Source organism: Pteronotus mesoamericanus, unplaced genomic scaffold (assembly GCF_021234165.1).
Source record: "Pteronotus mesoamericanus isolate MK-2021 breed Mesoamerican mustached bat unplaced genomic scaffold, CSHL_Meso_final scaffold_31, whole genome shotgun sequence".
Taxonomy (NCBI): Eukaryota; Metazoa; Chordata; class Mammalia; order Chiroptera; family Mormoopidae; genus Pteronotus; species Pteronotus mesoamericanus.
In genome coordinates, this window is record NW_026555312.1 from 16,720,903 (window position 1) to 16,736,777 (window position 15,875).

General features: G+C 41.4%; 1 protein-coding gene across 5 annotated transcripts in view; it reads right to left on the reverse strand.

The window, feature by feature from the left end:
- The window catches only part of PHACTR1 (phosphatase and actin regulator 1), a 514,659-nt gene that overhangs the window by 50,940 nt on the left and 447,844 nt on the right, over positions 1-15,875 (reverse strand). For all 5 annotated transcript variants that reach the window (XM_054591889.1, XM_054591892.1, XM_054591891.1 and 2 more), the window contains one exon: positions 14,787-15,108. In XM_054591889.1, the coding sequence (XP_054447864.1) occupies positions 14,787-15,108 (322 nt within the window). The remainder of the gene's footprint in view (positions 1-14,786; positions 15,109-15,875) is intronic.

The window sequence follows — 15,875 nt, forward strand, 5'->3', positions numbered from 1 at the left end:
TCCCTTGACTGCCAAAACTCTAAGAAGAAGGAAGAAAAACACACAGATGATCCATCTATCCAGAGAAGCCCGGGAGAGCCAGAAAAGACAAATAAGAGTGAAGAGATGGCTGAGAAGGAGGCCGGGACGGTTATTATGTGACTTCGGTCTGAGGAGTTAGGATACAAATTTGAGTCCAAGTTTTGTCACTTACTATTGATCAAATTATTACTATTATTATTTTATTATTTTTATCCTCACCACAGGATACATTTTATTGATTTTAGAGCGAGAGGAAGGAAGAAAGAGAGAGAGAGAAAAACATCAACACGAGAGAGAAACGTTGGTTTTCTTCCGTACATGCCCCGACTGGGGGGACTGAACCCACATGTTTTTTGGTGGGAGGACATTCCAACCAATTGATCCACCGAGCCAGAGTGGTCAAATTATTTAATGTCTCTGAGCATCAGCTTCCTCAAGTGCAACACTGAGAGAGCCACACCATTTTGTAGAGCAGGTGCACATGAAGTGTCCAAATGGCCATGCCCTTATGTGAGATCCTCACTTGTTATCTGTAGAAATGGCCTTCCAAGTAGTTTCCAAACACTCCGTTTCAGTCTGTTTTCCACACTGTTGTTGGAGCAACTTTCTAAAACTCAGCTCTGGTCTCAGCCATAAGCATGCTGCCTGCCTGCCCGATCTACAATGCCAGTGCTTCACAAGTGACTCACGTGGAAATTCAGTTAACACATCGTGAGCTGTACTATTCAAGGCAAGAAACGAAATCAACTTAAATGTAGCACTTTATTATGTTTGCTCCCACCCCGGGTGCCTGTGGGCAGGGAGGGCAACACCCAGCTGAGTATCAGTCTTAGTAATGCTGGTTTTATAACACAGAGTTGTCACTTAGAAGGTGTGCTCTACATCAAAGGTCTCACTGCTGAAGAAAAGGGAAAACCTAGAAGAAGTCATTTAAACCCGGCATGACATACAATGCCTTGCACAATTTGACCCATAAATTATATGGGGACAGAACCCTGCTTTTGTCCCCATACAATCCACCCCTTGGTCACATACAACACTCCTGGCCTGGAATGTGCTTCTATCCCACCCTCACCTTAATTTGTTTACCTTTTAATAATTGTCTCAAGCAACACGTTGCCTATGTCCTTGGGAGATTCCTCAAGAGTAATATATAATTGCGAACATCTGTTTGCTTACTAGCTTCCCTTCCCCGGTCAGGCTGTAGGCTCCTTGAGGGGTAGGGACCATGTCTAATTCACATTTGTAGCAGGTGGCTAGCACCATGTTTGACACAAAGCGGACAGTCAGTAATTGTTGTTTTTGCTGAATGAAAGAAATATGGGCTGGGATCTCTGACATGTAGAGGTGCATTTGTAAGTGGCTGACAAATCATATTTATAGGGTATTAACTAAAAGATCTCTTTTTCATTTTCCAAAATGCATCTGGTGGTGTATTGCAAGGCCACGGGCGCCCCTGATGTGGTTGCCACTTTTATCAATGGCGTAATAACAAAAAAGGTATCCTTATCAAATAAATGGAGCTCTGAGGTTGAAAAGGAAAGGGGGGTGTGGGCAGTGAACATTTACTGAATGTGTCACCCACTGTTTTAGGGACTTTCACATCCAGTATTTCATTTCATCTTTATTATAACTCTGCAGGGGAGGTACCATTATCCTCATTTTAATAAGCAGGATATAGAGGCACTGAGAGGGTAATAAATAGGCCCATGAGGATGCTGGCAGTAAAGAAAGGACTAATCTGAACCCACTGTATCCAGAAATTGAGTTATGATACTTGTAAGATTGTGTACTTTGACTAAACACATGTCCTACTAATTGTACATGTGCAAGGTAGAGAGAACATCACGCCTTATCAACAACACATGTACAAAGCAGGCATTATTACTTTATAACTATTTTAAATCTTGCTAACCAGGGTAAGTAATAGTGTTCTCCCCTGATGTGGTCAGGCCACACCTGGGGCACGGAGTGTAAAGAATTCACCTCAGACACTGGATTATGATGGCCAGCACGGTAAGAGGAGTCATCTGCTCATCTATTGTCATAGTTAGTGGCTTTTGCACCAAAATGGCAGAGTTGAGTACTTACAACAGAGTCTTAAATATTGACTATCTGGATCTTCACAGAAAAAGATTTTTGACCCTGGTCTAAACCAGTATCCCTAAACCTTGATCATATCCACACTCCTTAGTTTTCTTTTGTTTGTGCCATATTTGAAGTCCATTTACAATACTATTTACCATATTTTGCCATATATAATGTGCTCCTGTGTATAATGTGTGCCCATGTTTTTGGCCAAAACTTCCAGAAAAAAAAATCTTTCGTCTTAATTTTTTAACTCAACTATTTATTTATTTTTTATTTATTTATTTATTTATATTTAGAGACAAAACCAATTATTGTATTTCACTGTATCCATTTTGCATATGGCTATCATTATTGCTTTCTTGAGTTACATTTTTAATGCATAAGCATAAATAAAAGAACTAAAAACATTTATATAGATACGTAATTAGTACTCCCCATGTATAATGTGCATCCTTAATTTTCCCTCAAAATTTTGGGTGAAAAAATGCACATTATAAATGGTAAAATATGGTACTTTGTATTTTTAAATCAACACTTAAAAAACTTATTAATTTAGCCTTATCTTAAGCCATAATTGTAATAATAGGTTTCATGTGCTAATTAAGTTTGTAACATGTTAAAATGAACATGACTATTAAAACTTTTATAAAAGGTTGTTCTAAACTGGCTTTATGTACCACCACTGATGTGTGTATCACCTTTGGGTTAAATGTTGGCCTAGGGACCCTCCTGACCGCAGCATGATGGCATTTTGGCCCAGACAATTTTTTGTGATGGGGGCTGCCCTGCGCATTGCAGGATGTTTACAGCACCCCTGCTCTAACCATTAGATGCTAGTGGCATCTGCTCTAGTTGTGACAGCCCAAAATATCACCAGACATGGCTAAATGTCTTTTGGGGGCAGGGGAACTACTCATTGGGAACCAAAGGCCTAGAGTTTCCACAATGGCTTCGCCATGTGCTGCATTCTCAGAGTTGTGTCACAAGCGTCCTTCGGTACTGCTATCGGGAATCTGCAGTACTAGTGGAATGACGAACTGTCCAGTCCCTTGCTCCTAAGTTTCTCACTTGCCGTGTCTCAGGCTGTCATTCCGGGGGCTGTACCAACAGTTCGATGCTATTGGAGTTTCACTAAGTTACTTGCCGCCCTTGTGTTGTCATCCTTGAGCAGCTACCCCGTTAAGGTAAGAGCTCCAAGTTGACTCATGAGTGAACCAGCTTTTCTCATTACGTTGCCCAGACTAGTGACTTACAAAATGACACTCTAGTGGCATGAGAGAATCACCATGTCTTCCAGAGTCTTCTTTGAATCAAGAGCTGATTCTGAATTACCTTCATTTTCAAGCCCCACTTTGTGCATATTTTTGGAACCAATGGAAAAGTTAACTCAGTACTTGGGTTCAAGTCTCTTGGATCCAGAGTTAAGTCATATTACATTTCTCATCATTTAATTTACTAAAATAATGATCCCTGATCCTTAAGGCCTTGCTGTTTCAGGGAAAGAATCCTAGTGAAAGGATAAATAAGGTTTTAGAAATAGTGATCTAGAGTTTTTTTCCTAAGAAGATAATCCAAAGAGATAAAGCACAGAGATCTATGCAAGGAAGAATGCCATGGTACCCACGTGCCTTCCGTCACAGGACAGTCTGTGTGAGCAGATGTAACGGAGAGAGTTTAAGCCTGTCCCGTGTTCTAGTTCTACACTCATGGTCTGTCAGGCCACTTCAGTTAGCACTGTCCAGGGTTAGGCCGCTTTGTAAGGAGCAGTAGAAGAGGTTTCTTCTTATATGCCATTCTATACCAAATTTAAATAAACACCAAAGACCCCAGATTATTCGACAGGGAGAAAAATGAGATTCTGTTCCCCATCTAGGTAGCTCCAAATAATGTAATTTTCCCCACAGGCATAATAGGGATGAGCATGTAAAAACCTAAGAGCATTCAAAACATTCACAAGATGTTGGGCAGCTGCACCATTTGGAAACTTCTATTCTGTTCCCTCCCCAGGGGGCTGCACAGCTCAGGGGGAAGGAGCAGGGCAACCCTCAGAACCATGCAGTAGCTAACACACACGGTCCTTTGTGGGTCCTGTAAAAGTGCTTTGTAAGTGTTCATTATCTCATTTAATCTTCACAAAAACTTGCAAAATTAGGAGTGGTATTGTTATCATCTTGATTTTATGGATGAGAGCATTAAGTTTTTGAGAAAATAAGTGAAGCAATCACAGTAAGGATGTAATCTCGGGTCTTCTCACTCCAGGGCCTGTGCTCTTTCCATTAAACCATGCTGTGGTTTCCCGGAGAACCCTCATTACATATTTTGTATATGTATATGCTGACTATGAAATGCAATTTGTACCACAAATTATAAAAACATGGAATATAATAATTACATGTAAAATGAAAAGCAAAGGTAATAGATGCTCACATAACCCAACTACTCTTTTACTGTGAATTTTGCTTTGAAGAGCCACAGGGTAAGAGGTTATTCAGAACACAGAGGTGGGTTTGAATTCCAGGTTTGAGCTGTCCAACAGTTTTGGTGGAGTGGCACATGGCTAGGGGTGAGTAGGTGTGCAGAGATAATAGGATATGAGCGAGGAGAGAACAGTTACCAAGCTGGATAACCCAGCCTTCGATAATGGAGTGCTGCCAATAAGAAGGAGGAAGGCGTGGGTTTGCTGTGGCCATGTTAATGATGGATTTCCTTGAGGATAGAAAAGTATCACCATTATGTCCTCCTAGTCCCATGCTTTATCTTTCTACAGTTACCTGTCTCCACTTTAAAAAATGTAACTGTTTTTCAGGTCTCTTCCACTAAAAAGAAAGCTTGTGAGAATGTGGACTTTGTTTTGTCCCCACTATCTCCCCAGAGGATGCAACGGCCTGAATGTCTTCCTTCTTGAAAAAGATGAAAGAATAAACGTTGTTTATCTAAAACAAGAGGCCTGCTACTTGCAAGAGATATACTAAAAATAGAAGCATTCAGAAAGCTTGAGAGTAAATGGTTGCCTTAAATTGGTAAAAAGGCAAGCATTTCAAACCCTCTTCTTCATCATGTCCCCATGGCCCATCAGGGAAGTGAAAAGCTTTCTTCTCGCCTCTCTGTTCTGTCTTCATCATGAATAACATTTGATGAGTCTTCTGTTTGGGAAGTTCAACTCTGTCGTTTAACTCTACTGAACCAAGTAGGAGACACGTAGGTTGAGAATACAATGGCACCTCTCAGATCCCCATTCCACCTTCCCACATTTCCCTACCATTTAAATGGTCACATTTTAAAGAAATTTCTAAATTTTAAAAATGAAGAGACTGCCTTACCTTTCATGTTTCTTACTAGTGAGGGAAAGGCAGGTTATTTTTTTAATAATTCATAAAGAATGAATACCAAGACATCAACATTTCAGAGTCAATACAACTGTTGGTCCCTTTTCAAGATTCATTACAACTTGGTAAAAGGCAGGTGCAGAGCAGGGCATGTGACTCAAAATGGGTGGGGATTACAGGTTCTCAAAAACCTTTGATGTTCTTGTAGAAAATCAGAGGCAGATTTTGAAATTAAAAACCACTGTATTTCAAATCCTTAATCTTCACTGAAACTACCTGAAAACCATTTCACCATCATTTATAAGGAAAAATGTATAACAAAGGAATGTTGCTTTCTGGCATCTGATTTCAAATACAGCAACTGTGAGAAAGAAAAAAAAAAGACATTAATCTCCTCGAAGGACATATAAAGTTTATTATCTACAAATATGACAGTGGAAATCAAGTTAAACTTCAAGAGGACCAGCTTTTGTAATTTAGTCTGCATGAGATACAAAGGGAGTTTTCAGAGGGGAGAGAGAATAATCAGCCGTTTTCTTCTTAGAGACCAAAAATGTGTGAGAAATTATGTTACAAATTGCAGTGCATGAGGATGAAAAATGACAGAAATAACCACTGCAACCCAAGAAATAATCAGCTTCATTTTAGGAAAACAGGCATGCATCATGAGTTTTATCATGGCCTAGGATTAGCCTTCTGAGATAAGAAACACAAATTTAGAGCTTTTGTTTTTTGTTGGACTTTGGAGAGCAAGAAACTATGCCCTTCTATAGACAGACTCACATTTGAGAAATATTGTCTGGGCTTGGGATGTGACAAATAAACAATAATACATGCAGAGTCTGACCAACAGCCCACCATTCCCTGAGTTCTCTGCTTCTGATGGAGGAACCACCCAGGGGTGGCTCTTTCATAAGACCTCACACTTAGACATCAGCTAACATCCTAGGTCATGCTTGGTTGGACAGTGGTGCCAGATGGTGGGAGGTGGAGTGAGGAGGCCTATGTTTGGGTCCCAGATGGGTGATTCACTAGTTGTGCATCTTGGTCTTTGGTTCCTTATCAGTTAAGTGCAGAAACCTATTTGCCCACATCAGAGGTTGTTGCGGGATTAATGGTGCTTTACGCATGTCAGCGCTGGTGGTTGCTGTTTTAGCTACGGATGTACTTAAACACTGGCAATTATCATAATCCAGTTATGATGGATATTATTTGTTGATTTATTAAAGCACTCCCTTTAGCGTTTTTATATTTTTGGCCTCCAAAATCTTTCTTGATAATGGTTTGCAAGATCAAAGAATCAATATTTATGTATTGGGCAAGACAGAGTTTCTATTAATGTAGAAATTCAAGGATTTTCCTTTGTGAAAACACATAGGAATTCAGGCACAGATCCTTTCTTTTGAAAATAAACTTTCTTTTTTGATCCTCCTAAGACGTCAGAAGATGTTAATGGTTTGTACAGTCTCATTTTAACCTTCTTCAAACCAGTCTGCTCACCAACCTCACAGGGAAGGGCTTTCTGGCTCACAGTGACAATAAATACCTTGCACTGAAACTCATCATGCCCCTTGGAATAGCAGTTAAACTGTAAAATAGTAGAGAATCAAGATGGCAGAGGAGTGAGTAGAAGTCACACTGACCTCCTCCTAGGACCAACCTGGAATTACAACTAAATTGTGGAGAAATCATCTGGAACAAACAACTGAATAGTGAGAGAGGAGCCTTATAACCGCGGACAGACAGAAGAATCAGCTTTAGCGCAACCTGACTGGTAAGGAGTGCAGTAGAGACTTGAGAAGGTGGGCGGGGCACCCACAGGCAGCAAGAAGGATTCTGAAATGGCCAGTTGGATCCCCCTAAGAAAAGTGAGGTCTAAACTATAAGTTGGGATCTCCAGCCTACAACACCAGAGCCCAAAAAGTACACAGATAACAGCCAGCTGCGGAAAGCGGCAGGGTTGCTCTCTGCCAGAGATGGGCGGCTGGAGACCCACAGAGCTGTTTAAAGGGCCAACGCATACATTTTCATTTGCAGCCACTTACGCTGGTCTCCCGCAAAGGCGGGGGCAGAGTGGGCTGGAGATGCCTGAGGAGAGACTGGGAAAGGAGGCTTTGGGGAGAGAACTGAGAGAGTAGCTGGTGGGATCCTGGTGCTGACTCATCCCCCATATGGCAGCAGCCATCTTGCTCAGGCACACCACTCCCCTGAGCACCAGCACAGTGAGGACCCAATAACCCTGCCCCCAGGAGGGACTCTGCTCTGCCCTGTGGTGTCTAGCTGGCCTGGTGAGTGCAGAGTGACTAGGTTAATGGCTGAAGGGGAAAGCCACAGGCAGTATATTTCTGGAAGTCTTGAACAGACTGCCTAAGGTCAGACAGGGTCTGACATCATCAGAGGCAGATCTAGGAAGAAAAAACAGCAGTCTCCTACCATAGAAGTTCACATCACAAAGTCAGGAAATCAAGACAGATCAATTTAAGAAGCAGAAGCAAACAAGAAGAATCTCACAAATAATGGGAAGACAAAGAAACACTCCCCAGTCAAAGGGAAAGGCGGACTCCCCAGAAAGAGAACTAAATGAAATAGAGGCAAGTAAACTATCAGATATTGAGTTCAAAACAACCATTCTAAGGAAGCTCAAAGAGCTCAGTGAGCTCAGAGAGAATTACCAAAATCTACAGGGAAACCACGAGAACTTATTGCAAACTATATCAGCATGAAAAAGGACATAGAAACTATCAATAAGAGATAAGAGGAAATGAAGAATACAATTTCTTAACTGAAGAGCACAGTGGAAGGAATCAAAAGCAGGCTAGATGAAGCAGAGGATCGAATTAGATAGCTGGAGGATAAGGCAGAAAAAGGCTCTCAGAAAGAGCAAGAAAATGAAAAAAGACTGAAAAAGACTGAAATGGCATTTAGGGAAATGCAGGACAATCTGAAACATAATAATATCTGTATAATAGGGATAGCAGGAGAAGAAGAGAAAGGGATAGAGAACATATTTGAAAAAGTAATGATGGAAAACTTCCCTAACTGAAGGAGAGAAAAAGTCACTTAAGTCCAGAAAGCACAGAGGGTCCCATTCAAGAGGAACCCAGTGAGGCCCACTCTAAGACTCATCATCATTAAAGTTGCAAATATCAAAGACAAACAAAGAATCATAAGGGAAGCAAGGGAGAAAGAGGTAGTAACATATAAGGGAGCCCTGGTACGGCTAGCAGCTAACTTTTCAACAGAAACACTACAAGCCAGAAGGGAATGGCAAGAAATATTCCAAGTCATGAGGCCTGCAATCAAGACTGCTCTACCCAGCAAGTCTCTCAATTAAAATGGAAGGTGAAAGGAGTTTTCCAGACAAAAGAAGGCTAAAAGAATACACCTCCACCAAATCAGCATTGCAAGATATGCTAAAGGGACTGCTTTAAGAAGATGAAGAAAAAGAGTCTATGAATACTCAGTTCCTTTCACAGTTACCAATACTTGATATTACCAATATTTTTAATACTTACTAATCTGATTGTGACAATGATGTGTTATTTCATTACCTTATTATTTGTTGAAACTAAACTTGTTTTTGTATACTTCTTGCCTATTTCTATTATTTTTAAAAAGCTTTAAATGACTTTTTTTTGTATTTTTTATCTATTTGATTAAATGTTTGTAGAATTTTTCCCCCAAAAAGGAAAGCTATTAACTCTTTTTTAGATGTGTTGCATATACTTTCCTATTCTATTACTTGCCCTTTAACTTTTTTTATATGTATATTACTCCATAGTCTTAAATGTTTAATATAGTCATATTGTCAATAATTTACTTTATAGCTTCTGGGTTTGAATATTTTACTTCAGGGTAAGAAAAGTATCATTTTGTACTTTCTCCTGAAACTCCTTAGATTTTACATATTGATTTTTAACTCACCTGAATATTTTTTGTATAATGTGTGAAATAGGGCTCTATATTTGTTTTATTTCAAGTAATGGAGGTCCATGCACCTTATTTGTTGAATTAGCCTTATTTTCCTCATTGACTTGAAATATCAATTTAATCATATTATATTGTTAGATACATATGTTTGTTTCTAGAATACTAATTTTATTTCATTGATCTACTTGATTATTTCTGTGCTGGTGTCATGTTGTTTTAACTGCTGAGACTTTATAATGGATTTAAATTTTTTAATATTTTATAATGGATTTTGACATTTAAAAAATAGATAAAATCAATCTGCATTTAAAAAAAGAAAGAAGGAAGGAACTCCTACCTTTTGCGACAACATGGATGGAACTGGAGAATATTATGCTAAGTGAAATAAGCCAGTCGGTGAAAGACAAATACCGTATGATCTCACCTATAAGTGGAATCTATTCAACAAAAGAAACTAATGAACAAAATAAACCACTGTCAAGGAAACATGGAGCAGACAGAAAGTGACCAGAGGGGAAGGTAGACAATGGTGGAAAGAAGGAGAAAGGACTAAACAAAGAACATGTATGAATGACCCATGGACATGGACAACAGAGTGGGAATTGACTGCGGGAGGGGGGAACGGGGTAGGATTGGTGGAGGAGGGAAAAAGGGGGAAAAATTGAGACAAGTGTAATAAACATGATTTAAAAAACAACAACAAAAAACACTAAAACAGTACCTACATGCAGCTACTTATAGATGATAAGTACATGCTTTAAAATCAAAGAACTGACCTAAAGTAAGAGGTTGATAAAACTCTGACCTTAAAAGGGTTAGGGACAAATGTCTAACCAGAACTGCATGAGATATTAAAGAGATGGTCATCAACATAAGAGAAAGGAATCTTTTCCTGAAAACACATTTCACTTAAAAACGTCTGCCATTTGTATGATGAAGGACAAAATTCTGAACTTCTACAACTATGCCACTTCACAAAAATAACATGTGTTCAGAGTTTAATTCTTTCTAGGGCACCAATGCACCTCTGCTTATCACCCTGAAACACTCTTTTATTTGCAGGTAGAAACATCATTAACATAAGCCAATGCAGTAATTATGTCAGATTGTTAAGGTGAAAAGAAATCCTGGGGATCATCTGTAGTAGTTCAGAATCAAGAATTAGTCTTTAGAATTTCCTGTGACCCTTGAAGTGACAAGAAGAGAAGTAACTGTCACCATGAAATGTACTGTACTAGGATAATGAATGATTTGTGGTCTTTGAAAGGCCTAAAATAATTATTGAATAATAGAATTGTAGAGATTGAGGGGGTTTTGGGGACTACTGACTTGAATTTTTTCTGTCCAATTTTGAAATTATTATATTTTTGATACTCTTGAAGGTGGTAATTTAATTTTCAGCTAATAGAACTGATCAACTGAATTAAGATGGGAATGAAAATTAGTGGCTGATTAGGATTTGAAGTGTAAATTCCAAGACCAATGTCAACTAGATCACAGAGCTTACTATAGATATTAAAAATAAACATTGCATACTATTTGAAATGATAAAATATCACCTTCAAAAAAGATATGAATCATTAGTGGAGAGAAAACAAATGAAAAACAACTAATTTGAGGAAAATGACACAAACAGAAGAAATCTACAACAAAATAGGATCAGACTATTTGCAATTTCTCTTTTAGGGGAACTGATGGTAAATTTTGCATGCTATATAATTCTGCTTAATATTCACTGCCAATTATTGGACACTTATTGTTTTGCCATCCAGTAAGATGACTGATTATCTTCACAAACAACTGTAGTGAGGTTGGTGGTGTTATTAACATTCCTGTTTTACACATGAGGAATCAAAGGCAACAAGAAGTGGTGTCTCTGAGACTGAAACCCTGGCAGCTGGATTTTAGAACCCACGTGCTCAGCTATGACGCGGGGGCTGCCTCTGGCTTGCCATGCTGCCTAGGGCAGCCCGTGACTTTGGGTAAACATGGAACTCTTCAGGTTTGCTTCAGCTGGTCTCTGGTTCTCCCTTTTGCGCCCCTCCCATCAAATCTGGTGAGCCAATGTTGTGACAATCTAACCATATGTTATTTTTTTTTTAATGTCAACAAGCAGGGTTCAGGTTAGGGTAATGATTGAGAACTTCATATAAATTAGAACAGATTTAGAATCATCTTGGGAGAAAATAAGCAAGAGGGTAAAGTGTCTAGAAACCATCTCAATAAATAATGACATAAATTTGGGATTATTAGCATAGAAGAGAGAAGATAGATAAAGTAAGCTATCCTCAAAGATCTGAAAGCCTTCACAGTAAAAGATAAAAAATAAGATTGGGCGGGAGTTTATACTAAGTAAAACTTTTAGCTTGATATAGTAAAGAACTTTGTAATAATCAGACCTTGTTGATAATGGATGGACTTCTTGGGACCTAGGGAGGTCCCCTTTATTGAAAAGACTAGAGGACAAATAGGAACACAATGCAATGGGTGGGCAAGCAGCCTCCAAGGTCTCTTTTCACTGTAATATGACTATTTATTCAAATTTATGGTCCAAAGTCAGATGTTAAAGCTGTTTAGTTCTTCACTCAATTCTCATGTTAACTGCAATGTTTCATCTGCTTCCGACTGCAGGTCTGGGCTAACGCCCTACAGGTGAGCTTCTGTGAGATCTCAGGGTCTCTGCTGGCAGAATGCCTAAGTGTTCGGTCATGTTTCTTCTTGCAGACTTTTTTTGGTGTCACCAGAAATTGCCAAGAGAGAAAAATAATTGTTTCCTTCTGTATTAAACTTGGTCAGAACAACAGGGAGAATTTTTTGAAAATAACATAAAGGATGACATCACTAGAAACAGTGGCAGTTCTCACACTAAAGTGACAAGTGGCCTGAGACCTTGTTCTGTTCCCAGATCCTGCCAGGACTCCCGGCAGACAGTGTGGATGCTCAGAAAAATCTCTCAACCTTTATTTGGTTTGGGAAGAAAGCCTCTCTTTTTCCGAAGGGAAACCTTCTCAAAGTGATATATGCATTAATTTTCTGTGTCCTGCTCGGTCTATTGGATCAACCCTGGGCCTTGACCTGGGATGACAGCGGGCAGACAGAGGAGGCAAGCAGAGCCGGGGGACTGCCTTGGCTCAGCTGCCAAGTTTCTGCCATCCTCCTGCTCACTCCCGCCTCCCACTGTGTCACGACATCCCCTCTCCTGCCACCCATTTGCTCTCTAGCGTTCATTTTGATGAAGAATCTGGCTCAGTTTAGGTAAAGACCTACCCATTAGTCTATAGTCAACTGAAATATTCTACAAATGCACAGAAATTACTGAACTGAGGAACACCGTGTAACTTGCTGCTTAGTACTTTCAACTGAACCTTTTCAAATGCCATGCTTTAAGTGGAAACGCATTTAGCAATATCCTCATTGTATACTGTCATGAGTATCTTTTTCAATTGAGTGAAGCTCCTGAGAGATACAAAAACTTACTGGGTATATAGTAGGAAATTGTATTGACTGTTAGGCCTTTAGGAAAGCGGTTGCACTTTAATAGAAAGAGTTCTGGATTTGCAGCCAGAAAAGCCAGGCTGGATGGCGCGGCCCCTCGAATTGCTACCTAGGGCAGTGCTTTCCAAAATGTCTATGGGAAGGGCCAGTCTCATTGGTGGCTTGGTTGATTTATGTATTTTAATTTTCAATCCTTCACAAATAGATGCTTTTGTAAAATATAATAAATATAAAAAATGAAATTATTTTTTTTAATTTACTTTTTAAATACATTTGTCTCTGCCTCCCCCCAACCTCTTTCCCTTGCCCCCTCCCACCTTCCCTCCCTCAGCTCTTCCCCTTTGGTTTTGTCCATGAGTCCTTGCTATATGTTCCTTGACTTTCCCCTTCCCTTCCCTTTCCCTGCCCCTCCCTTCTCTCTTGTCTCTGTTCTTTTTTAATGTAAGATTCAACAGATAAAATTAGCCTGTCTAATTGCTATAAAAGTGTGTAAAGGTTTGCTCCCATTTTTGTACCTTGCTGACTGCTGATAGGCACCAAGCAGTGTGCGGACCTTTCTTTGAGCAGCTGACACTGGGGAACTCAGGGCTCCTCACTTTCTGAGCTCAGTCTCCCAAGGTGGGGTGATGATTATAATAACAAAGGTGTGTAATCAACTAAAGAGTGTCATCCAAATTTTAAATTATTATTGTCCTCATTAACAACAGTAGTTGAAAATGATGAAAGTGGGCCAAGTACATTTTTGTTCTTCTGTGAAGGCAGCTATTAATGTGGCACAATCAAGTCAGACTTACTAGCGGCAGTCACTTTCTTCAGTCCTGCGTTTCCCAAACACAGAATACTCCGCTGAGCAAGAGGAAGGGAGAAAGCCGCTGAGAGTTGGGAAACTGCCACAGGAAGTTCCCGACAGTGTCCAACTTGCCTCTGGCTCTCTGCCTGGTGACCGGCTGGGACCCCATTGTGCAATTTCCCAACCGTAGGACCCAGTTAACGGAGGTCACTAAACTGGGACAGGCATTAAAGTTCCCAGCTTCATGGCAGATCACCACTTTTTTATTCTCATGCTAGGGAACTAGGTCAAGGAATATGCCTTGGAATCATAGTGGTGAATTTCAGCCACCTCTTGGGCACAAGAGGGTGGCATTTGAGCACACCCACACATGCATATGCACACATGTACACATGCACACACACACCGGAGCTATTCGGAATCAGCATGAGAGCTCTCCCCAGGTCGCGGGGAGTCAGGGTCTGTGCTGTGGGCCTGCGGGGTTTTCCTGGCAGACCTCCCAGCAAAGTCACTTAGAGCAGAGTCTAGTGAGAGAGGGGCTGCACCCATGGTTGAATATTAGAGGCTCCCATGCATCTGAGCAGACTATAGTGCTCTGCTTCCTCCATTGGCACGACCCAGGGCACCTCTCCGCCTTTCCCGTGCCTCTGGTTCTCCGCCACCACTCTGCCAGCTCTCATCTTTTCTGATTTTACACTCAAATGGGCATTTTTATATCATAAAAGTAACATCTATGACATAAAAAAATCAAGCAGTACAGAAAGATATGAAATAGAAAAACAAAGATTTTTCTCCCCATCTCCTTACTATTCATGATTATGTGTGTATGCTTTCAAAAAGTGTTAAAAGCTTACGGGAATACAATAGGTGCTAGCATATATGTTACTTTTCCTTACTGACAAATGTGATTGTTTTATAGGTTGGCAACTGACAACATTATTTTTTTCTTCCACATTTTCCTTGACATTCAGATTTTGGTCTGATTTTACCTGCAACCCCCTCCCCCCACCCCGCCTTCCCCCAGTGGCATAAACCCTTGCCCGGGACTTCACATCCCTCTGTCATGATCAGATCCCCAGCCCTTCTTCCCCTTCCCCAGCCAGGTCCTCCTCTCCAGCCCTCGCCCCCATTACCTTTCCAGCCTCTGCATGGTCATGGCCAGCGTTTTGTTCAGCTCGTCTATCATCCTGCAGCCCGAGGGGTGCATGGGGAGGGAGCCGGTGGCGGAGGGGAGATGCTGGCCGAGGCTGCCATACTGCAGCTGGTGCTGGATCTGGGACGGCAGAACCGTGTGGTGGTGCTGGGCCCCACCCTGCTGGCCACTCTTCTGAGCTGCGTAGGATGCCAGGGAGAGGTCTGGCCCCCCTACAGGCATACAGATCATGACTTTCTTTGGAGGTAGCGGAGGCGACAGTTTCACTGGCAGACAAGGCAATTTCACAGGGGCGCCAGGATCTGCAGCAGAAGGAGGGGAGAGGCAGATGTGAGTTTGGGGCATTGGAGGAACCCCAGGACATGGCATGTGCCCACCTTGGGGCTGTGGCCAGTGAGGGGCCCTGAGATAAAATGCACCCAGTGAAGACACCAGCAGGGTGAGTGCTACTCAGCAAGCACCCACCATCTCTCGCTTGCTGCCGGAGGTATGCTGGCCCCAGGGCCCTCGGGGATTCAGGCATCGGTGCTGTCTGTCACACAGCTGTCAGGCTGAGGCTCACAGCAGCAGGAAGTGGGGAACGAATGCAATGCACTCTTTTGTTCATGGAAACCCATGAACCTTCAAAGAGACCTTTGCTACGACGTACCATGGTGCCTAAAACTTGGATGCCGCAGTGTGAACATATCCTTTCAAACAGGCAAGAGATTAGAAAGCAGCCCTAGGTTCAAGGCCACTAACAGCATCTCCCTCCACAAGTGACTTTAATGTTGCCAACCTCCATTTCCTCCTCTGTAACCTGGGGACGATCTCCATATCTGGGGGATGCTCTGTGAGGGTCTGTTGTCACACAGAGGGCTCAGGTGCCCCATATGGTGATGAGCTGTGGGCATGGCATTTGGACTGGCCTACCCACTCATGTGGCATCTACAGTGGGCTGTTCAAACTGTAGCAAGGCTCCAACAGGCACTCCGGGGGCCTGGGGGAACTGGCCCACACTGACTTGCTGGTTCCATGTCAGCAGCACTGAAGCTTCCCAGAGATGCTCCAAATTAAGGAAAGTTTAGTG